Source organism: Sapajus apella, unplaced genomic scaffold, assembly GCF_009761245.1.
Source record: "Sapajus apella isolate SASKATOON/1434 unplaced genomic scaffold, GSC_monkey_1.0 scaffold61, whole genome shotgun sequence".
Classification (NCBI taxonomy): domain Eukaryota; kingdom Metazoa; phylum Chordata; class Mammalia; order Primates; family Cebidae; genus Sapajus; species Sapajus apella.
In genome coordinates this window covers 99,975-123,519 of record NW_022437001.1, presented here as the reverse complement: position 1 = coordinate 123,519, position 23,545 = coordinate 99,975, and the positions used below count along the sequence as shown (strand labels likewise).

Below are 23,545 nucleotides of genomic sequence, written 5' to 3'. Positions count from 1 at the left end.
TTTTTTTTGAGACGGAGTTTCGCTCTTGTTACCCAGGCTGGAGTGCAATGGCGCGATCTCGGCTCACCGCAACCTCCGCCTCCTGGGTTCAGGCAATTCTCCTGCCTCAGCCTCCTGAGTAGCTGGGATTACAGGCACGTGCCACCATGCCCAGCTAATTTTTTGTATTTTTAGTAGAGACGGGGTTTCACCATGTTGACCAGGATGGTCTCGATCTCTTGACCTCGTGATCCACCCGCCTCAGCCTCCCAAAGTGCTGGGATTACAGGCTTGAGCCACCGCGCCCGGCCTGTTTTTTGTTTTGAAGACGGGGTTTCACCATGTTGGTCAGGCTGGTCTTGAACTCCTGACCTCAGGTGATCCGCCCGCCTTGGCCTCCAAAGTGCTTGGATTACAGTCATGAGCCACCACGCCCAGCCAACCTAAGCAGATTTTTACACTTTTGTCTTTAACTTATTTTTTTTTAAGAATTATTTTTTAAATGGTTTTAAAATTATTTTTAATTGTGGTAAAATAATATATAACATAAAATTTAGCATCTTAACCATTTTTTTAAATTATTTATTTTTTTGAGACATAGTCTCGTTCTGTCAACCAGGCTGGAGTACAGTGGCGCACTCTTGGCTCAATGCAACTTTTTCTTTCTGGGATCAAGTGATGCTCCTGCCTCAGCCTCCTGAGTAGCTGGGATTACAGGTGTGCGCTACCACACCTGGCTAATTTTTGTGTTTTTAGTAGATATGGAGTTTCACCATTTGGACCTCGCTGGTGTCAAACTCCTAACCTCAATTGATCCTCCCACCTCGGCCTCCCAAAGTGCTGGGATCACAGGCATGAACCACTGCGCCCGGCCTAACCATTTTTAAACAGTTTGTTGACATTAAGTACGTCCACGTTGTTATGCAGCCATCACCACCTTCCCTCTCTAGAACATTTTTCATCCTGCAGAACTGACACTCTGTACCTGTTAAATCAGAACTGTTTCCCTCTTTCCCTAGCCCCTGGCAGCCACCGTTCTACTTCCTGTTTCTATAAGCTGGACTTCTTTAGGTACCTTCTGTAGGTGGAATCATACAGCATTGGTCTTTTCTGTGACTGGTTTATTTCATTTAGCATAATGTCCTCGAGGTTCATCCATGTTGTAGCATGTGCCAGAATTTTAAAGCTGTATAACATTCCACTGTGTATACAGACCACATTTGTTTATCCACTCATCTGTCAATGGACAGTGGGTTGCTTCCACCTTTTGGCTCTTGTGAATAATGCCACTGTGTACATGGGTGTACAAAAATCTTTGCTTTTGGCTGGGTGCAGTGGCTCACACCTGTAATCCCAGCACTTTGGGAGGCCAAGGTGGGTGGATCACGAGGTCAGAAGATCGGGACCATGCTGGCCAACATGGTGAAACCCCATATCTACTAAAATTACAAAAATTAGCTGGGTGTGGTGGCGCATGCCTGTAATCCCAGCTACTCGGGAGGCCGAGGCAGGAGAATCACTTGAACCCGGGAGGAGGTTGCAATGAGCCAAGATCATGCTATTGCACTCCAGCCTGAGCAACAAGAGCGAAACTTTGTCTCATAAAAAAAACAAAAACAAAAATCTTCGCTTGAACACTTGTAGATATTAGTCTGAGAGACAGCATACTAGAAAGAAAAATTAAATCACCGTGTGTATCATAAGATAATCTAACTCTGCAACTCTTCAGTATTCAGGTATGATAAGTAGTTGAGATTGATCCATGTAAGTACATGAGATAATGCTGTCACATAACAGAGATTATCCGGAATTATTTTCAGTTTTTCATGTTATCTGTAGCATGGCTAGAAGTATTATATATACTTTTTTGTGGTAAAAGAATATGGTACATGCTATGTCCTTCTTCTTTCAGTTTGCTTCTGTAGAAGTTAGAACTCATCAGGGTTATTGTCTAACAAAGATCAGTAATAAATCTTCCAGCTCACTTTGCAGTAAGTAGGGAGTCCAGGGTCAAAAGTAATAGTCCTCACTGTCTGTCCGTGTGGACAGTAGAATTCCCTCAACAGCTTATTCAGCAGAGGGACTGCTCCTAAGCCCAGAGCCACAGCATCACCACACTACAACAAAGGCTGCAGTTCTGGAGGTTCCAACTTGCCCAGGCAGATTATGACCCTTGAAATACTTAACCTCCTGCAGAAATAGCCTGACATTATGTGATTGACGTATACTTTAAAGCCTTACACATCATTACTAATAAGTTCCACTGTACTTGCAAGGAAGAATTTGCTGGAAGATAGGGAAGATTGGAGGATGGCTGAACTTAGAAGGAATAATGCTTAAATAGTAAATTAGAGGCCGGGCGTGGTGGCTCAAGCCTGTAATCTCAGCACTTTGGGAGGCCGAGGTGGGTGGATCACCTAAGGTTAGGAGTTCAAGACCAGCCTGGCCAACATGGTGAAACCCTGTCTTTAAACAAAAAAGCAAAAAAGAAAAAATAGTAAGAGCATTTAGTATGGGACTGGGTACGGTGGCTCACGCCTGTAATCCCAGCACTGTGGGAGGCCAAGGCAGGCAGATCCCTTGAGGTCAGGAGTTCAAGACCAGCCTGGTCAACATGGTAAAACCCTATCTCTACTAAAAATAGAAATATTAGCTGGGCATGATGTTACACGACTGTAATCCCAGCCACTCAGGCAGATGAGGCATGAGAATCACTTAAACCCAGGCAGCGGAGGTTGTAGTAAGCCAAGATTGCACCATTGCATTCCAGCCTGGGTGACAGAGCGAGACTTTGTCTCAAAAAAAAAATTAGTATGGGAATTTGTGAAATATTACTATCCTTGTATCTTTGTTAATTAAAAATTAACTCAAAGAGACTGCAGATATGATGGTATAATAATAATTAAGCTATTAAGCTGTAATAAAGCAATTAGAAATAAAGATATATTACTGGGGATGAGAACAGAGAGATTCAGCTCAAACTCATCTTCTTCTCAGAGCTGTACGATTCCATCCCCTGAGAAGCTCTGTAGTTTCCTGTCCCTCTATTACTGACATTCCTCAGGTCTCCTGGCGGTCTTCCACCAGTGTTAGTTAAAGGTGTGCGTGTCTCCCTCTACAGTTTGACCAGCTCTTATGGGGAGAGCTATAATATCTTAGCCATTTGGTATCCTCCAAAGGAAACAAAAGGTTACCGAACTGGACAGAACTGAGCCAAGAGTGCAAAGGGATCAGCATATGAGCCATCAGCAAATAATGAGGCTCACAAAGAAAACACAAATATTCAAACACCTGAGGTCATTCACTGTGATGTCTGTAGTGATATAACATTGACCATCTAGGAAATCACCAAAATGGCTAATTAGAAAAAGAAGACCACAGAGGAGAGGAGGAGACGGGGGGCCGGGGCGGTGGGGGTGGGGGCGGCGGAGAGAGAGAGAGAAAGGATGGAAGGAATTTTTCTAAATTTATGACAAGTAGTATTAAATACTTTATTCTCCCACACTGTAATTCAGCTGTCACTCTCACCTTTTATTATGATCCTGGTATGTTCTAGAATTTTGGGATATGGTCACGATCCAGAACCATAGAACTAGATAGAGTATTTGAAATACATTTAGATAAAAATATGCTTCAACTGGGTTTTCATTTTTTTCCGCAAAAGCTGGGAAGAAGAACAATTTCCAATTGATAGCCAACCAAACATGAAAAACATCAAAACCCAAAAGCTAGGTCCATATTGGAGGACAGAGGAAGATCTTTACATTTTTGTTTTCCAGGCCTTGAAGTGGCATGGAAGTAGCCACTATGCAGTGTTACTTAAGTAGGTAAAGAAGCCCCCCTTTGACATAAAAAAACAAAACTGGCTTAAAGGTTTCTTCCTTCACCTTGAAGACTTTATGCTAAATAAGCCAGTCACAAAGGAAAATACTGCATGATTCCACTCATAGGTGGTACCTAAAGTAGCCAGATTTATAGAGACAGAGAGTAGAATGGTGGTTGCCAGGGAATGAGAGGGGGTTGGGGAGTTAGCTGTTTGTTGTTGTGGTTGTTGTTTTGAGATGGAGTCTCCCTCTGTCACCCAGGCTGGAGTGCTGTGGCATGATCTCAGCTGACTGCAACCTCCGCCTCCTGGTTTCAAGTGATTCTTGTATCTCAGCCTCCCGAGTAGCTGGGACCATAGGCACTATGCCACCATGCCTGGCTAAGTTTTTTTTTTTTGGATTTTTTAGTAGAGACAGTGTTTCATCATGTTGGCCAGGCTGGTCTTGGACTCCTGACCTCAAGTGATTCTCCCATCTCAGCCTCCCAATGTGCTGGGGTGACAGATGTGAGCCACCACACTGGGCAGAGAGTTAATTGTTTAATGGGTACAAAGTTTCAGTTTTGCAAGATGAAGTGCTGTGGGGATGGAAGGTGGTGGTGGTCGTGTAACAACAGTGTGTATGTCCTGAATGCCACTGAACTGTATTCTTAAAAGTTGTTATGGAGCCTGGGCAGTTTAGTGAGAACCCCCCCATCTCTACAGAACACTTAAAAATTAGCCAGACACGGTAGCTCACACCTATAGTCCCCATTACTCAGGAAGCTGATGCAGGAAGGGTCCTTTAGCCTAGGAGTTGGAGGTTGCAGTGAGCTAAGATAGTGCCACTGCACTGCAGCCTGGGCAACAGAGCAAAACCCTGTCTCAATAATGATAATGACAATAGTAATAATAATAAAATGGTTGTGGACCAGGCTTGGTGGCTCAAACCTGTAACCTCAGCCCCTCTGGAGGCCAAGACAGGAGGATAGCTTGAGATCAGGAATTCAACACTAGCCTGGGCAACATAGTGAGACCTCATCTCCACACACACAGAAAAATGTCTTAAAATTTATCCAGGTGTGATAGCATGTACCCATAGTCCCAGCTACTCAGGAGGCTGATGTGGGAGGATTGCTTGAGCCCAGGAGTTTGAGGGTGCAGTGAGCTATGACCACACCACCTCACTCCAGCCTAGGCGACAGAGCAAGACCCTGTCTTTAAAAAAAAAAAAAAAAAGTTATGATGGAAATGGTTATTTGTATTTTACCATAACTGAAAAAATGTTTCTTCTTCCTTCAAAGGATATAGAAGGCAGATTTTGTAGTGGATTGATGAAGTGAATTGCAACAGCAAAAGTTATAGTGGAATAAGCTAGAAGAGCTGATTTGGAGGTTTTAGCAAGAGTGATCATGTAGCCATTTGCATGCCTCACTGAGTGGCATAGTGGTGCTGTTTCAGTGGGTATCAGAACAACCCTGGCCACCTGGCAATTGTGGGGAAACTGTGAGTAGAGCCCAGGCCCCCTTCGCATCCTAGTAGGAAATCCTTAAAATGGGTTGAGTGCATTTATTACCTCATTACCTTACATTTCTAGCTGCCTTGTTTGCCATTCTTTGCTAGGAATTTTAGGGGAAGAGCTAACGAACTGTGCAGTACGCTGACTGTACCTATGGCACTGACTTCACTGGCGGTCCTGCCTCCAAGTCCTGGTGTGACCGGAGGAGTAATTACTGGTTGATTGGAGCTGGTGGGAGGGAGGGAAAGATGCAGCTCACTCATTGGCTGGGTTTGTTTATCCCTCTTCTTTGGGCAGTGTCTTGCCTCTGACTTGTCAGCTTGTGCCCAGTGAGTCCCACTGGGATCCCATGTGCAGATTCCACTGCTCTGAATGATTCCAAAACACTACCCAACCGGACACGGCTTTGTTTCTGAATGGCCCGGCTTTGAGACAGCAGGCATTTGGGAAGTGAGATAAGCTAATTTACACATGTAGTGATAACCCTCTTTAAAGGACTTCAACAATCACTCTTATAACACTGCTTTGAAAGGCTCCAATGCGATAAAGTTGAGAAAGAGACTCCTCAGGCACCAGGCAAATCTGAGGATGCCAGGAGCGTCTGGGACTGTCCCCGAATGCTATCAGTTGTCTCCGTTTTCATGTTGTTTGGGTGAAGCGCTGGGCTCTGCTCTGTTTTTCCTGTAACGTGCTCAGTCACAGCCAGCCCAGGTTTTCCCTTAGGAATATCACTGAATTCCCTTCGTTTCTGAAACACAGCTAACTGTAGAGATGCCTGCTTCCACACCTGGGCTGCCCCTGTGTTGGGGAACCATGGGCTACTCCTGTCACAGGGCCAGGGCGCAGGGCTGTGGAGGCTCTCTTGCCTGGTGAGAACATGATTCCCATCTGTCATCTCTCAGATACAGCTCTGGGGTCACCAGGGACTTGGCCAGGCACACATATAGCTTCCTGCACATGTGCCCCTATTCCTGGAAGAACCTCACAGTGTGAGCCCCATGCTGGTGGGGAAATGGCTACGTCTCTGTAGGAAGCTCAGTAATATGAAGACTCACAGAAACTAGAATGAAAAGGAGTCAGAGAGACCTACGCTCACGTATCAGTTCAACACTGCTTTGGGAAGTTTTAAAATGATGTCTATGAGGCTCAGTTTCCTTACCTGTCCAGCAGAGATCATAAGAGTAATTTTCTCCATTACTTTCCAGCAGCAATGTCTCTGGATTTTGGCTGAGTGAAGAGGGTCCCAGAGGGTTGATGAGTGTGGGGTTTGGTTCACCTGGGGAGTGGGAGAGCACTGCAGTCAAGGGTTAAATGTAGCAGAAAGTGGTACTTCAATGAAAGAAATACAAAACAAGTCATTTCTCCATCCTAGGTGAATGCAGAGGAAGTTCCTTGGACATGCTACGTAACTATATCAATAGGCAGATTCTTATGTGTGGCATTTTAATTTATGAATTACTGTGTAATAAACCCAGGTTTTTTTTTTGTTTTGTTTTTTTTTTTGAGACAGAGTCTCGCTCTGTTGCCAGGCTGGAGTGCAGTGGCGCCACCTCAGCTCACTGCAAGCTCCAACTCGCTGGTTCAAGTGATTCTCCTGCCTCAGCCTCCTGAGTAGCTGGGACTACAGGCTCGCACCACCACACCTGGCTAATTTTTGTATTTTAAGTAGAGATGGGGTTTCATGTTGGACAGGATGGTCTCCAGCTCCTGATCTTGTGATCTGCCCGCCTTGGCCTCCCAAAGTGCTGGGATTACAGGCGTGAGCCACTGTGACCGTCCCTTTAAACCCAGTTCTCTGTCTTAATAAATTGGGATTCCTTTTTTGGTATGAGCTTTTGAAGGATGTTGAGTTTGACAGGTTTTATTCTCACCTTTTCTTTCTCTCCTCCTTTCTCCTCCCTTTACACTGAACTTGAACTGCAGTCACTGGATAGGATTCCAAAAAGGAGGATGCCCTTTCAGCTTGGGAGTTTATTTTATGGCTGGCAGTTGATTGTGCTAACATGAAACAAACCCCTAGGTTAGTAAATAATGTGATTGTTAAAGATTTGTCTTCAAAAGAAGGCAACCGTACTCTTGTAAAAATTTAACCTGATAGCCAGGAAGTCACATTAACGTTGGTTAACAGTCTTGCTGCTGGTTATAAACTCCCAAGCAGACCCAAAGATAAGGAATTTAGTCTGAAACCTGATTCTCTTTTGTTCACAGTGAATCACATACATTTGGAAAGGAAGAGCATTACAACAACATTCCTATTTTAGCTAGTCTCCCTTTACCAAAAAACAAACGGGAAAAAAATGCAGCAGTTTATAGGTTACCTTTCCTCCACGCAGCCTGGATGTTTACATCCAGAGACAGAAATGGCTTCTGTATTTAACAACCAAAAAAAAGATCTAATTTCTAGTCATATAAAGCCCTCTGAAATTATCAATTTTGGTCAGTTAAAACCTGCTGTAGCCCAAATCTGGGTTTTGACAAAACAGCTGTACCATATGTCATTAAATAAAAAGATGCCATATATTATAAGACACATTTTGATTCCAGAGATTAGGAAAATGCAAAAATTAAAAAAAAAATTTAAAAAAAGTATCTTAGCCTTGGTGAAATGCATACAGCACAAATGCATTGTTCTTTTTAAATTTTTGAGTAAATAAAATGTAGGACACTACCTTACACCCTCCTAAAAGGTCTATTGGACATATATAAGCTTTTCGAATGAAATGAAATTTTTCTTTTAGAAAAAAATTAATTTATTGATGTTTCTGAAAATGACTTCATGGGTTCTTTTACATCCATAAGTCAGGGTTGGGACTCAATTTGCAATATCTTCAGAGTTGTTTTTTACTTTCTCAGTTCAAATCTCATGTGATTCTCATTAGGCCAAAGCATCCATTTCCAAATTGGGGCTTTTAAGTGCGAGTGATATTATTCTAAGAGGAAATTGCTAAATTAAAAACATTTAAAGTGTATATATTATACAGACCTTTCTTCATGACTGCAGATTTTGCATCCTCAAATTTGACCAACCATGGATCAAAAATATTCAGAAAAAAATAGAAAATAACAATACAACAATAAAAAATAATACGCATTTAAAAATATAGTATAGCAATCATTTATATAACACAATTTACATGAAATTAGGTATTAGAAGTAATCTAGAGATGATTTAAAGTTTGCAGGATGTTGTGCATAGATTATATGCAAAGTACTATGCAATTTTATACAAGACTTGAACATCCTCAGATTTTGGTATCCCCAGGGGTCCTGGAACTAATCCTCTGTGGATACCAAAGGATGACTGACTTTTACAGATGCTTCTCAATTTATGATGGGGCTGCATCATAAAAACCCATTGTAAGACAAAAATACTGTAAGTTGAAAATGTAGCCAGGCATAGTGACTCATGCCTGTAATCTCAGTACTTTGAGAGGCTGAGGTGGGTGGATCACTTGAGGTCAGTAGTTTGAGACCAGCCTGGACAACATGGTGAAGCTCCGTCTCTACAAAAAATTAAATAATTAGCTGGGTGGGTGGTGCACACCTGTAATCCAGCTACTCTCTGGAGGCTGAGGCAGGATAATTGCTTGAACCCAGTGGGCAGAGGTTGCAGTGAGCTCAGATGGTGCCACTGCACTCCAGCCTGGGCAACAGAGCAAGACTCTGTCTGAAAGAAAAAGAAAGAAAATGCATTTAATATCCCAAGAAGCCCATAGTAAGCTTGGAAAATCATAGGATGGACCATCATTGGTTGGGACCATCTGTATATTAAATGTTATACAATATTAAAATAGGCATGTGTTATTACATTTAAGAAAATATAGCCGGGCGCGGTGGCTCAAGCCTGTAATCCCAGCACTTTGGGAGGCCAAGGCGGGTGGATCACGAGGTCAAGAGATCGAGACCATCCTGGTCAACAAGGTGAAACCCCGTCTCTGCTAAAAATACAAAACATTAGCTGGGCATGGTGGCGCGTGCCTGTAATCCCAGCTACTCAGGAGGTTGAGGCCCGAGAATTGCCTGAACCCAGGAGGCGGAGGTTGCGGTGAGCCGAGATCGTGCCATTGCACTCCAGCCTGGGTAACAAGAGTGAAACTCCGTCTCAAAAAAAAAAAAAAAAAGAAAAGAAAATATAATATCACTGTAGAAAGTTTGGGGAGATGATAATCTTTTAATATTTGTAAAACTATGTTAGGAATATCTGTTAATCACCAGATTTATACATTGGGGGTTATTCTTTTATAAATTAGTATCGCATTTGATAGATTTTAATTACCTTCTTTCTCCAACTCTTTTTATTTGAATTTAGTAATCCTATATGTTCTTATTTTTTTTTCCAGATTACTGTTTTGGATGCAAAACGAAGCATGAACATTGGGATATTTCTTAAGCAATTTAAGAGGTAAGATTTTGCACACATTTGAAACTTTAGTCCCTGCTGTCAGTATCAAAGTCTGTGGGTGTGACTGAGCTGAAATTCAAATTCTAATATGAGTGAAAGTCATTCCTCACACCTTCAAATCTTCTTAGACACATGGCTTGATGAGTCTGCAAGTGACTGTCACTTTCTGCTGTTTTCCTTCATGGAAACATAACATAGTGGCTTGAAGTAGATGGAGAATTGCCCCAGGGCATGCATTCAAGCCTGTCCCGTCAGGGACTCTATAGAGTCACCTTTAGTGTCCCCCCTTCAGTGGAGGTTGAACTGATGAGTCAAGTAGCAGTTGGAGTTCTGTGTTCTGAAGTGTAAGGAGAAGGTTGTGCAGGAGTTTTAGTGAGACCAAAGGGGATTATTTTTTTCCCCACAAAAGAGACTCCCTGTGATTGTTGCCGCTTTCAGCCGTTTGGGGATACCCAAGGATGGTGCTCTGGGTGAAGGGACCTTGAGCTGAGTATTGAAGTTTCCCGTTTCCAGGCAGTGGGGCTGTTATGAGCACTCACACAAAACTGCCGTCCAGACTGTGAAGGAGGTGGGTGGGAAGGAGGGTGGAGGAGATTTGTTTTAATTTCCACTGGCTTGCACCTCTGTTGGCACGCTAGCAAACGTGAAATGGAATGTGATTCATTGTCTTTTTAAGGTCTCCTCGGTCCGTTGTAGAAGATATTCATCAAGGAAAAAGTGAGCATTATGGATCAGAGACCTTGCGAGAATTTCTTAAGTTTTTGCCAGAGTCAGAAGAGGTAAGAAATTCAGTGCATGAGTTGTAGATGTTAGGAGTGATCATAAAAGCTTAATATTTTTAAGTGTGTCAGAGCTCACATGAAAGGCTAGGAGCGCTGGCTCTCGCCTGTAATCCTAGCACTTTGGGAGGCAGAGGCAGATGAATCACCTGAGGCCAGGAGTTTGAGACCAGCCTGGCCAACATGACGAAACCCTGTCTCTACCAAAAATACAAAAATTAGCCGGGAGTGGTGGCATGCACCGGTAATCCCAGCTACTCAGGAGGCTGGGGTATGACAGTTGCCTGAACCTGGGAGGTGGAGGTTGCAGTGAACCAAGATCACGCCACTGCACTCCAGCCTGGGTTGAAACACTGAGACTCTGTCTCAAAACAAAAACAAAAACAAAACGCACATGGGAAGGGCACTCTCCTACCCAGAGCCAGAGTTTTCTCACATAAAAGTAAAGTGATCTGGTAGAAAGAGCATGGATATTATGGAGTCAGAGAATCTAGATTCAGATTTGAGCTGTTCCCTTAATTGAGAAAATGGGGCAAGGTTCTTAACTCCTGTGAGCTTTAGTTTCCTCACCGATAAAAGGAAGATAATGATGCTGACCTCATTGGATTGTCAAGATGATGAAACCCTAGTTATGCATCTAACATGGTACTTGGCACATGAGAGCTCAATAAATTATCATCATCATCAAAAAAAAAAAAAGATTCCTTTTCTATCATCTAAAGATGACTTTTGCATAGTATAAACTCAGGTTATTTTATAATACATATACTTTTAAAAAAATAGATGAAAACAATCATTTTTGAATAAAGATGCTCTAAAATTTTGGAGAGGTAGGTGAACTGTTAATAAAATCTTATCTACATAATTAACTCAAAGGTGGAAATTGTTGTGATAGTAATACATACTACGATGATATAAATTTATTTATTTTGTTTGGACTTAATGAATTAACTGCATTGTTTTTTTTTTTTTTTTTTTTTCTGTAATAATTGCCAGTTTATTCCTCTGGCTAAGAGATCCAGAGGTAATGTGAGGTTTACATTTCTTTTATCATCAAGAGTTTAGGTGCCCCCATTGTGCTCATAAGCTCGTTGCAAATTATCTGATTGACTCTTACGTGTAAAAAAAAAAATCCTTAATTCTTTTTGTGCAAGACACAGGTTCATTAAAAAATACGTATAAGCAAAAAGAAAAACTAGAAGAAAGCCAATAAAACTTCACACCACACAGAAATAAACTTAAGGTTAAGTTTTTGATATATGTTATATGGATGCATGCATACACAGAGACATACACACACACACACACACACACACAAAGTTTGGAATTTTATCCTACATATGTGAGCTGATATTAAATATGCTGCTTTGCCATAACCTGTTATGCTTTACTTTACATTATGGAATGAACATATTTCCATGCAAATGTGTAAAAGTTTCTAATTGAAAAATAAACCTGGAAAGTGGATCAAAATCCAAAATCCAATGAGATGCTGGAACTAAGGAAACTACCTAAAACAAAGTTTCATCAGATGATTAAAAGTAAGATGGAGGTCAAAGATATTTCAAAAAATGCTAACAGAAAGAAAGCTGGGGCCAGATTTTAATATTAGGCAAAAATGAATTCAAGGCCTAAAGCACACAGGATAAGGATGGCTGCGTGAATGTCTTTGCTTCCAATGCGTCATCACAAACTTGTTTCTCACTCTTCTTACTTCTTGCCTAAGCCTTTCAAGCTCATCTACTCCTCTTATCATTTCTTCAGGGTCCAAATGCCTAACGGGTGTGTCCTCTTTAAATCCCTGGCCAGGCTGAGTTGGCCCTCCTCTGGGGTTTCCTTCTGCTTCCTGGCTCACACCTTCTGAAGAAGGTTGAGGATTTCCTTCTGCCTCCTGTGGTACATCTTCCAAAGGGCGGTCTTCCTCGGCCTTTGGCATGTCATTTTCTTCACAAGACTTTTGCATATTGAGTATTTTTTATTTCGTTTTTGAATAAAGTAATCCTGCAGGGATTCAGGGGATTTTCCTCTCTTCCCTCACCTCGATTTGTGTCGCGCCCAAAAAACCAAATATCCTGAAAGGATCTTGGGCACCTCTTCTCCAGCAATAGGGAGCTGCTACAGGAAACAGGCCCTGGGACTGTAAGGACTTCTGCACACGTCGACTCCTGGTCACGTGAGTGCCACGTCATCACTGAGCTCGCCTCCCCAGTCACCCCTCCCATTCTAAATGCATTGTTGAATGGTTAGGAGCTTGATAGAAAAAACAAACAAACAAAAAAACGGAAAAACAGTTGTATAAAACCTTCCAAAATTGTGATATTGTCCTTTATTTCTAAGGAAAAAATTCCTTGAAAATTTTCAGTAAGAAATTACACAAATACATATTTATAAAATACCTAAATACTAGACTCTTACCAAGTTTTTTACATTATAAGTAAAAGTAATAGATCACTTTTTTTTTCAAGACAGACTTGCTCTGTCGCCCAGCCTGGAGTGCATGATCTCACTGCAACCTCCACCTCCTGGGTCCAAGCGATTCTGCTGCCTTAGCTTCCCAAGTAGGCTGGGATTACAAGTGCACGTTGCCACACCCCCATAACTTTTGTTAGAGATAAGGTTTCACCATGTTGTCCAGGCTGGTCTTGAACTCCTGACCTCAAGTGATCCACCCGCCTCAGCCTCCCAAAATGCTAGGATTACAGGCGTGCACCCGGCCAACTTTTAAAAGTAAAAAGTAAGGGTGACTTTTTAGTATGTTACCCTTTTCACAGGCACTTCTGACTTCTGCCTCCTCTTTCCCACTCTTCATCCCAGACATAATTTATGTAGCTTTACTTTAGTGTCATTAATAACAAGAGAGATATAATTGTATTTTTTCCTTTTACATTGACTAATGTTGAACTCACAATGCCAAATTTAGGATCTTAGTGAGTAACTAGAGATCTAATTACATCTAGGTGTACCTATTAACCTGGGAACTCACTCTCCCTCAGGTTTTCTGTCTGCACATTAAGTGTAATTAACCCAAGCCAAGATTAATTAGTAGCAGTTATTAATGTTAATAATAGTAGAGTCTTAAAATCTCAAAGGAAAGGTACGTTAAATCATAATTTACCCTGGATTGCACATACTGAACAGTCCTTAATCTTTTCTGTAAAGAATGGGAGTTCCAAAATCTTGTTAGGTTAGATAGTTTTTAGTTAATTTGAGTTTTAAAACGATTCACTTGCTCTTAAAACCTTATTCCTGCTTGGGCTGTTTTCAGACCTCCTCTAGGACCTCTCTGCTACCCACTCCTAACTGACCTCATCGTGTTGTTAAGTGAGGATCAGATTTGACAGCGCATGTGAAAGTGCTCTGAAAAGCTCTACATTGCTAACGAAATGAAAGTTAGGCACAAGGGAGGCTGCCAGCTCAGCTTCATGCAGTGGTGAGATGGGAAACTGAATACAGTTTTCTTAATGTCTTCATTTCTCATTTAAAATTCAAAGGTGATTAGAAAATGCAAAGGGGTTTTTCACAGAAGCAACTAAGCTGTCAAACCTGTCCTATTTAAAAGAACTTTGTATTTTTGGGTTGTGTGGGGGATATAATTCAAAACGAAGACTGTTGTGGGCAAGATGATGAAAACCCATCCAGGCACTGCCCAGAGTCCCGGAGACTTTCTCGCCCCTAGTTAGCTAACCCAGGAGGTGGGGTCTCGCTGAGATGGAAGCATTGGCCTGGGATCCTGAAATGCCTTCCCAGCCACTGAACCAGGCAGCAGCTGTTTCTCCCACAACCTCCTGCTGCGGGGTCATCCTCAGTCTGAATATCTGGCGAGCTTGGTCACACTTTGCCTCTTTGTTTACATTACTGACTCTGGGCTTCAGCTCACCACACCCTCCAAACTCAACTGGGAGCTTCCTTCAGCAGGAACACCCTGACAGTCCCCAGGGCTGCCAGGAGCCCCTTTCTAAACACTGTGGGGTAACTGTGCTGTGGGAGGGGGTCTCAGGGAAAGGAAGTGCTGTGGGAGGGGGTCTTGGAAGCCACCCCTAACTGCTGCCCACTGCAAGGACAAACTTTTTTGTGGCCCCTGGCACTATTCAAACCCAGGGCCAACCCTGGAATCTTTGGGTCTCAGGTTGGAGGTTGGAGGATGCAGATGAGGCCGAGGAAGAGTCAGGGCCAGAGAAGAGGGGTTTAGGAATGTGGCAGAAATATGCTAATAAATTCGTAAGTGGACACGTAACCACATGGCACTCAGCCTGTGTGTAACGTTCTGTGCTCATTTTTAGCACAAGTAAGGACTAAACCTTTATTGAGTGGCCCCATGTACCAGGCACTGGCTGGACAGGGCAGAATGAAGTGAGATGAGATCATGTTTTGAAAGCGCTTAGCCTAGTGCCTGGCACATAGAAAATCAATCAATCATAGCTATGAATCTTTTGTGTATTTTTCATGTAATCCTTACCGCAATGTCATTTTACAGATGAGAAACTGAGGCTCACACAGGCTTGTTATACCTTGTCTGGTGTCACATGATTGCTGGGTGACAGAGCAGTAGGATGGACTTGAGCCTTGATTCCGCTGAGCCCAGTGTGGTTCTTTCTGCTGCACTCCACTGCCTGCCTTGGAGGAAGGAAGGGCAAAGGTTTTCAAAACCCCGCCTCACACTGCTGGCCTGCCAGCCTTTTCATCACCTCTGCTATCACAAAGTACTCCTGTGAATAAGTGTCACTTGAATAATACTGTAATCTTATCAGCATGCTGAAAAATACAAACGGAAACAGCCCTTTTCTCTCCTGCCTTCTCAGCTGACAAGCCAACCGAAGCCAAGGTTAATTTGTTGTTGAGAATTTCTCTGCCCTCCACCACAAATCTTTTATCTGGCTTGTTTGTTCATCTTTCCTCTAATGTGTGGTTCACACTTGCAGAGGAAGAAGGTGGGTCCAGAAATGAAACTCTGGGAGTGTGTTCTTATCCAGCACCAAGTTCCCAAGCCAGGGAACCCCCCCACCTCACCTGACCAGCCTTTCTTCTGTTGTGGGCTGGCGCTAGACATGGCAGAAACTTTCTTTTCTCCTGAAGCAGCTGAGTTGCCTCTGCTGGACATTTGTGGTATCTCTTTACCTCCTTCTTCATTGATTCTGCCGCTGGGAGGGGAAGGACAGGAAGCCCGTGGGTCTTCTGTTGGGTGGGTATGTTTGTGGGAAATCTTGCCATTTCAAGCCATGTGACTAGAATTAAACAGGGTGAAGGAGGCATGTCCTTTGGAGTGTGAGAGTCTTGAGGAACCCGCTGTCACTATTACAACAGCAACCAGGCACAACCAGGGCCATAATGAGGGTCTCTTGGCTCAGCCCACAAAATTATGCCTAACAATATTTAATAAACCTTTTTTTGATAATGAGAATGCATAATAATTGTAGGGTATGTTTATCTTTCTTTTTTACTTTCCTTCCACTGTGAAGATATAATAATCTCTCTTAAAGAACATAAATCTCATTTTGAAATAGAACAAAGAACTGTATACATGGCGTTTAAATCAAATACGGTCTATCACCCTTCTCTTGAAATCCACACTTTTTTTTTTAGCTTTTTATGTAAGTGAAGGAGATTAATCATTGCTAAGTTACAGTTTAGCACATGTTTAATAGAAACATTTACCAAGTTTACTTAGCATGACCTGGTCTTATACTTTAGACTGAAAACCATGATGTGATTTTCAGAGGCTTCACACATGCTATGTATATGGTCTTATACAACCTCCCTCTGCCCCTGCCCATATATAGTGAATTGTTAAATTCTAGTTCTGAAGGGATTAGAATTCGTCGTATAGGTTTCTCAGTGCAGAAGCCAGGGACTGATTTGGGCTTAAACCAGCAGTGCCATGTGCCCTTAAATTTAATAAGGCTAAAAATGGTCAATTCACTTTGTGGCTCTACCAGTAAGGGAAATGGAATTATGTAAATGGCTATTTTCTGCCTTTTAGGGCAGAAAGAAGATAGTCTTAAGAGTCAGACTTAATACTAGGATGTGAACTGGAAGTGTTACATTTTATATTTTCAGATAATTGAAGTAGATGTTTCAGTTTGTGGATCTTTGAAAATACTCCTTTCTTTATATTTTTGAATTGTCATTTCCTATTTCACAAGGAACTTAAAATCATGTTATTAATTATAACCAAGGGGATGGAAAAGAATAAGCTTTATAAAGAATAATACAAAGTGTTAGCTACTTATTAGCAACAGTTAACTGCAAAGACAGAGTGTACACTTCACTAACAGTATTAAGGTACTTACTACTTATAAAGAATTTTGTTGGATGACTCTCTGTTAACAGTGGACTTAGAAGTGGTTTTGCCATTGGATTGGCCCAGTGTTCTGTGTGGGGGGAAGACATGATTTATGATCTAATATTGTTTGAAAACTTTCCTTTCATCTCCACTCTTACCTTCTTGCTATTTGGCTATACACCTGTTGTAAGAACTCTTCACTTTTTTCTGTATTGGTTGAAAGAATCATTGATTGTGTTTAAAAACTTAGTTTAGTTTATTTTTTAAAGAATAATTGGGCTAGGCCTGGAGGCTCATGCTTGTAATCCCAGCAATTTGGGAGGCTGAGGCAGGCGGATTACAAGGTCAGGAGTTCAAGACCAGCCTGACCTTCAAGGTAAAACCCTGTCTCTACTAAAAATACAAAAATTAGCCGGGCGTGGTGGCGCATGCCTGTAATCCCAGCTACTCAGGAGACTGAGGCAGGGGAATTGCTTGAACCTGGGAGGTGGAGGTTGCAGTGAGCCGAGATTTTGCCACTGTACTCCATCCTGGGTGACAGAGCAAGACTATGTCTCAAAAAATAAACAAAAAAGAGTAATCATGTTCATTATAGGCATCTTAGAAAATAAAAATGAGCAACAGGAGAAAACAGCAGACAGCCGTAATCTTATTACCTAGTATATGTGGGGCTTTTTGGGGGAGGGGTTTCCCTGTGTTGCCCAGGCAGGTCTCGAACCCAGGCCTCAAGTGATCCTTCTGCCTCTGCCTCTCAAAGAGCTAAGATTTCAGGCATGAGTCACTACCTGGAGATGTGGGGCTTTTTCATCTTTTTCCTGTGTATGTAGGTGTGTACATGAGAGGGTTGGAGGTTAATAGATACCTTTTTAAAAAATTTATAGAAATGGCATCCTGCTGTACATACTATTTTATTGCCTGGTCTTTTTAGGCCGGAACCCTGCTTTTCCAAAAGTTGACCTCGTTTCCAGGCATCCAGTACAACTCTTCTACCAGGGTCCCTGGGGGCAATTTTAACATATCTTCCTGTTCTTCAAGCAGTTTTCCTTTTTGTCCTCCTGCTGAAAAGCAGATATGTGTACTCACCTGAAGATACAGTAGTCTCTTCCTTTAAAGCTATTATATGTGAAGTGGGATTTGACCACAGTAAGAAAATCTGTGTTAGATCTTGCTCAGTCTAAGTATTTTGTATCCAAATTACTCAAAATAAGATTTTTTTTTTCTGTTTATGACTTAAAGGACCATATTTTAATGACTCTGTAGTCTTTTCTTTCTTTTCCCAAACAATGATCTCATTTCCAGATTATTGCTTACAGAACATTTTCATTCTTAGAACTGATCCTTTTTTAGTCACTCCCTCTTGTAACCTTCCTGAGGATTCTAGTGGCTCCAGCTCTCCTGTTTGCACGGGACAATATATCTATAGCTACATAAGTGACACTAACTCCTCAATTTAAACACTTTAAATTTGTGAGTTTGTATTTTTCTTTAAAAAAAAAACAACACAACAAATAGCAGATGGGATGATTTCATTTTCTGTCTTTTCTAAATTAATTTGAATTTAGCACTAAAATCCTATTTTTTAAGAAGAATTCAAAGGTGAAATTTAAATAATCTTAAATAATCATAAGTGATTTTATCTACCCCGCTTTCCATTTGTCTTTTAGGTAAAGAAATTAAAAGCGTTTAGTGGTGACGTGTCCAGGCTGTCTCTGGCAGACTCCTTTCTGTACGGCTTAATTCAGGTGCCAAAGTAAGGATACAGTCACTGATCATTAGTCTTTGCACAGTAAGATTTTTAGACTAATGACATCAAATTCTACAGTTTTGCTTTTTTATTTTTCAGCTATTCACTTCGGATTGAAGCCATGGTGCTAAAGAAGGAATTTCTACCTTCTTGTTCTTCTCTGTACACAGATATAACCGTTTTAAGAACTGCTATAAAAGGTAAGACGTGATCCTTCGCAGAATTTGTCTTTAATTTCCATAGCAGTTTTTTTAAAAAGCCAAATGAAATTGAACATGAAAGTCATGAATTTCTGATATACCCTTAAAAGGGAAATGAGATGTTTCTAGGGATGCACTTAAGGTTTATTTCCATTGACATTCGTCCTGTAATGAATGTTAATTTGCATATTACCCTCCCACAGATGGGAGTTTCTTTCATCCCAGGCTTCAGAGTCAACCTTGCTGGTTATGGCTTGCCCTTGTTCCTCTCCTGGATGAGCTTTCTCTCTGTGTGTTGGTACGTGGTGTGTGCATGTGTGGGGTGGGCTGTGCATGTGCACAGAGCCCAGGCCCCTGGCCCAGCTGCCTTTCTGCTCCTTGTCGTGGCCTCTGTTGGTGGCTGGGACCCAGCCTTTCCAGAAGCAGACCTGCTTTACCAAGGCCAACTGTGTGACTCTTCTGCCAGGGTTCCTGACGTTTCTGTTCTGTGGTGTCATCTCCCACTCCTCCATACTCCAACTTCTGCTGTGCTGTTTAAATTTGAGAGGGGCAGATAGGCCATCTTCATTTATTTAAACCATTATTTAAATTATTGCCTGCCCAGAAAATCAAACACCGCATGTTCTCACCCATAGGCGGGTGTTGAACAATGAGAACACATGGACACAGGGAGGGGAGCATCACACACTGGGGTCTGTTGGGGGGAAATAAGGGAGGGACAGCTGGGGGTGGGGAGTTGGGGAGAGATAACATGGGAAGAAATGCCAGATATAGGTGAAGGGGAGGAAGGCAGCAAATCACACTGCCATGTGTGTACCTGTGCAACAATCTTGCATGTTCTTCACATGTACCCCAAAACCTAAAATGCAATTAAAAAAAAAAAAAAAAGGAAAGGAAAAAAAATTATTGCCTGCCCAGCATGGACAGCCTCTTCTCAGAGCTGCCCTAGTGTCCCCTTCCGTAGAGGTGATAGCTTGGTTTCTGGCATCTTGGCACTGAGAGTGCCGGCAGCTGCTTTCTTCTCATCTCCCGGGCGTACTGTCTGGCCCTCCCTGACGCTCACACTTTTCAGCATTGGTCAGTGCCAGTCTGATTTCCTTTTCTTCATTTTCTGGATTTCTAGTAATTGTTGTAGAATTGTTTATTCCTATTTGGTTTTCCTGTTTACTTGCTCTGGCCTATTTTGAGATAAAATTTTTCTCTTTGGCCCATCATATTTTCTTCGTTTTAAAGAGACGAGACTAAGAAGGAAAAATAATTTTGTAAAATTCCAATATAGAGGCCTTTAAAATTGTTTTTCTTACTAACTTACTAACACTATTGCAACAACTTTGGAAGGTTTGTTCTGGAAGAATATGTTTTTATATTGAGCAATGCAAACTCGTGGGTACGGTAGAAACATTTCTTATCTGGCCACCCTTCCAAAACTGGCCTTCTTAGATAACACAATATAGGCAGTGATCCAACCGTAATTTTTTTGAAAGTATTAGCGACTTAATGGAGAATATTAACTTAAAAATGTCAGTGACATTTTATTATTTATCGATAGTATAATTTTAATAATCAAGTTTTCTTTTTACCTTTCTAAATGCATTAAAAATTTTAACTTTTGTTTCTTTGCATGGGTGTACAAAGGATTTGGTGTTAATAAAGAACTAGTTTACCCATGTATTACAATGATAAGTTTCTTTCTAAAACTTTCAGCCAATCCAAATGAAATGTGTAGCTTTGAATAAAATGAAAAGATTCCCTGGGTGCCTGGGCCCCTGGGGTTTGTACTTTGCAAGTTATTTACATGTTATCCCAGCTTGTTTATTTTTTTATCTCTTCATAACTCATTGACTAAGCAAAATGTTGCTTGCTGTTGGTTTTGATATTCCACAAATGCAGTCTCAAAGAATAGTGGCTGTACAAGGAAAAATTAAATAACTGCTGAGAAGAAAATTAACTCCTATATCACGGGATACTGCTTTGCATTAGGCTTTTGCATTTTTCACTAATTGAAAATTTTTATTATCGAACGATTGTGTGCTATTCAGCTGTCATACCTATTTGATTTCCAAGTAAACACTATGACATGGATTGCAGGTAGCAAATGATGTGTTAGGTATACTATAGAATATATTGCTTTTTTGTTTTTTCAGTTTTATATACAGTTTAAGGTCACAGCTTGCTTCAGACACACTTGAGCTTGGATGTGGTAGCTGTCTTTTGTGCATTTGAAGCTGAACGCTTCTCTAAGGTTCTGTGATGTGTTCTTTTTGATAGAACTGATGTCATGTGAAGAGCTACATTCTATATTACACTTGGTGCTCCAGGCTGGGAATATTATGAATGCAGTAAGTAATAATCTAAAACAATTGTAATGTTATGTTTTCAATCTTATTTGCCTATTTAAAGGTGTCTCCGTGTGTGTGTGTGTATGTGTATATATATACGTAATTATACATATATTTCACATATGTGTAATTTTTTCTTTCTGATTTGTCTTCTTTAGGGAGGGTATGCTGGCAATGCAGTAGGATTTAAACTGTCTTCTTTGCTGAAATTGGCAGACACAAAAGCAAACAAACCTGGGATGAATCTCCTGCACTTTGTTGCACAGGTATGTGGGAATGATTAGGACTTAGAGAATGTATATGAATACCCCTCAGAGGCAGTGAAGTTTTTCCCAGGCACGAGATGGTGTCAGACAGGGTTAGGAAAGGGCATGGCGAATTCCAAAAAGGTTCTGTTTATAGAAGCGCTGTTTGCAAATTCTTCAGTTGTACTGCTCCTAGGGCTGTAGGGCTGAAGGGAAGTGGGAGAGTGAAGCAGAGAGGTGGGTAAAGCCAACTAGGAAGGATTCAGGTGTCAAAGGCGGAGAATTTGGATTTCATGCTTTAGCAGTGGAGAACCAACAGAAGTTTGTGCACAGTGTAAGAGCTTGATTACAGCTTTTTTGTTTCTGTTTTTAGGCAAATAAGGCACTATGGAGGCTGGGTTAGAGTAGAGAAAGAACTAGAAATAGGAATACACCTCAGCAGAAGTTGGCTCCAATTGTCTGGTGAGCGTTGAGGGAGGGTAATGGCCATAGGGACAGAGAATAGAGGATGGAGGATTGAAATATTTCTGATGTGGAATTGACTAGATTTGTGACCAGTTATATGTAGAAAGGTCACTTCTGTCTTTGTCTGTGAAGGATGCATTTCAACGCTCTGCTGCTAGCACAGGGTTTGGAGTCTGACCCTGTCCATTGCTTTTTTTTTTTTTTACTGGGTCTCTGTAACACCAAAAGAGCTAGGTACAAAGTGGAAAATCAACCAAGGACCGTTATCTCTTTGTTTTGAAATGGCCTCAACTAATTGAACTGATTTGCCTTTCCTCAGCTGAATCAGTCAGTTGTTTTGACATGAGAGCCGCAGTGGTAGCTTTAAACTGGGAGGGAACCGTGGTGCAGTCTTGTTTTCAATGTGAGCTTCAGAACGGTGCAGGACTGGGAGGTTTCAACTGTCCTCTGCTAGCTGTACTTCCTCAGGCAAGGTACTTAAACCTGAAGACCCTCAATTTCTTCATCGAATGGTGAGAGTAGTGATAACTCACCCCAAAACTAGGTAATTGAGAGTTCTGAAAGAGCCAATTCCATATTAGCTCAATGTTTGGCCTGTGGTGAGCTCTCCATAAATAATGATATGCACCACGATTACTATATTCTTCAGAAGACAAAGGGTCATGTTTAACTTGGGACTTGATTGAAAGGTTAATTTTCAGGCATTAAAAGAAGAAAATGTGTTCCTTGCCCAGCATTGGTTGCAGATAGTATTTGGGCAGAGTTCTCTCGGATCCAAGCATCCCGGCGCTCTGGGTAACATGGTCTCTGCCCAAGTGGGGAAGCCTCCTGAGTCAGCCATTGCCTCCTTCCCACCTGCCTTCCTTTCACCTTCTGAACAGGTGAAGAATCCAAACACTGCCATGGCTTGTGTACCTTCTGATTAAACTCTGTTTGCAAACTGGTTTAACAGCTGAAGGTATCTCGGTCATTTAAAGGCATGCTTATAGGGATGGGTGGTGTTTAAGCAGGATATATTGGATTCTCTCAGAAACAAGGGGCCCTGCTAAGCTGCAGCCACCGCCACCTTCCATTGAGTTTTAATGCACATGAATTGTATTTTCTGTCAAGATCAGTTGCTCTGGAAAGTTAAATATATCTTGAGAGTAGGAGAGTTCTGGCAAATTTATGAGCATCAGAGTTCATGTCTCAGTATGAAATGCTTTGAATGTATCAAGTTTAAAAACGGAAGCAGTGATTTTGAGATTCCTTTAAGCCCTAAGAAAATTATTTCCTTCCAGTTTTATCAATATAGTGAGAAAATTCTGTTTTTGTTCCAGGAAGCCCAGAAGAAAGATGCCATTCTTCTAGACTTTTCAGAAAAATTGCATAATGTTCAGAAGACTGCTAGGTGAGCAAGTGAATTGTGAGAATTCAAGATTCTTTACCTTTTTAATGAAAACTGATAAATGGTAAAAACTTTTATATTCCAGTTTGAACTCTAAAAAGTTTTGTTTCATTGAACTTTCAGACTGTCCTTCATTTGCTTAGCACAGGTGTGTGGGCACCTTTGGAATTTGGGGGTTTTGAAAAATTAATCTTTGTTTTTGAACTAAAGAAACTATTTCAGTATATTCTAATGAATATCATCAGTACAAAAAATATGATTAAGAATTTTAAATCCACCGGGCGCGGTGGCTCAAGCCTGTAATCCCAGCACTTTGGGAGGCCGAGGCGGGTGGATCACGAGGTCAAGAGATCGAGACCATCCTGGTCAACATGGTGAAACCCCGTCTCTATTAAAAAAACTAC

At 41.5% G+C, this 23,545-nt stretch overlaps 2 protein-coding genes across 5 annotated transcripts in view; one reads left to right on the top strand and one right to left on the bottom strand.

The window, feature by feature from the left end:
* FHDC1 (FH2 domain containing 1) overlaps positions 1-23,545 on the top strand; it is a 47,738-nt gene that overhangs the window by 9,152 nt on the left and 15,041 nt on the right. For all 4 annotated transcript variants that reach the window (XM_032246391.1, XM_032246390.1, XM_032246392.1 and 1 more), the window contains exons 3-9: positions 9,641-9,702; positions 10,379-10,481; positions 18,426-18,511; positions 18,605-18,705; positions 20,974-21,044; positions 21,203-21,310; positions 23,074-23,144. In XM_032246391.1, the coding sequence (XP_032102282.1) occupies positions 9,641-9,702; positions 10,379-10,481; positions 18,426-18,511; positions 18,605-18,705; positions 20,974-21,044; positions 21,203-21,310; positions 23,074-23,144 (602 nt within the window). The remainder of the gene's footprint in view (positions 1-9,640; positions 9,703-10,378; positions 10,482-18,425; positions 18,512-18,604; positions 18,706-20,973; positions 21,045-21,202; positions 21,311-23,073; positions 23,145-23,545) is intronic.
* LOC116528943 (transcription elongation factor A protein-like 8) lies at positions 11,441-12,651 on the bottom strand. The gene has a single exon (XM_032246395.1). The coding sequence runs from the start codon at positions 12,442-12,444 to the stop codon at positions 12,106-12,108; it is 339 nt and encodes a 112-aa protein (XP_032102286.1). The 5' UTR covers positions 12,445-12,651; the 3' UTR covers positions 11,441-12,105.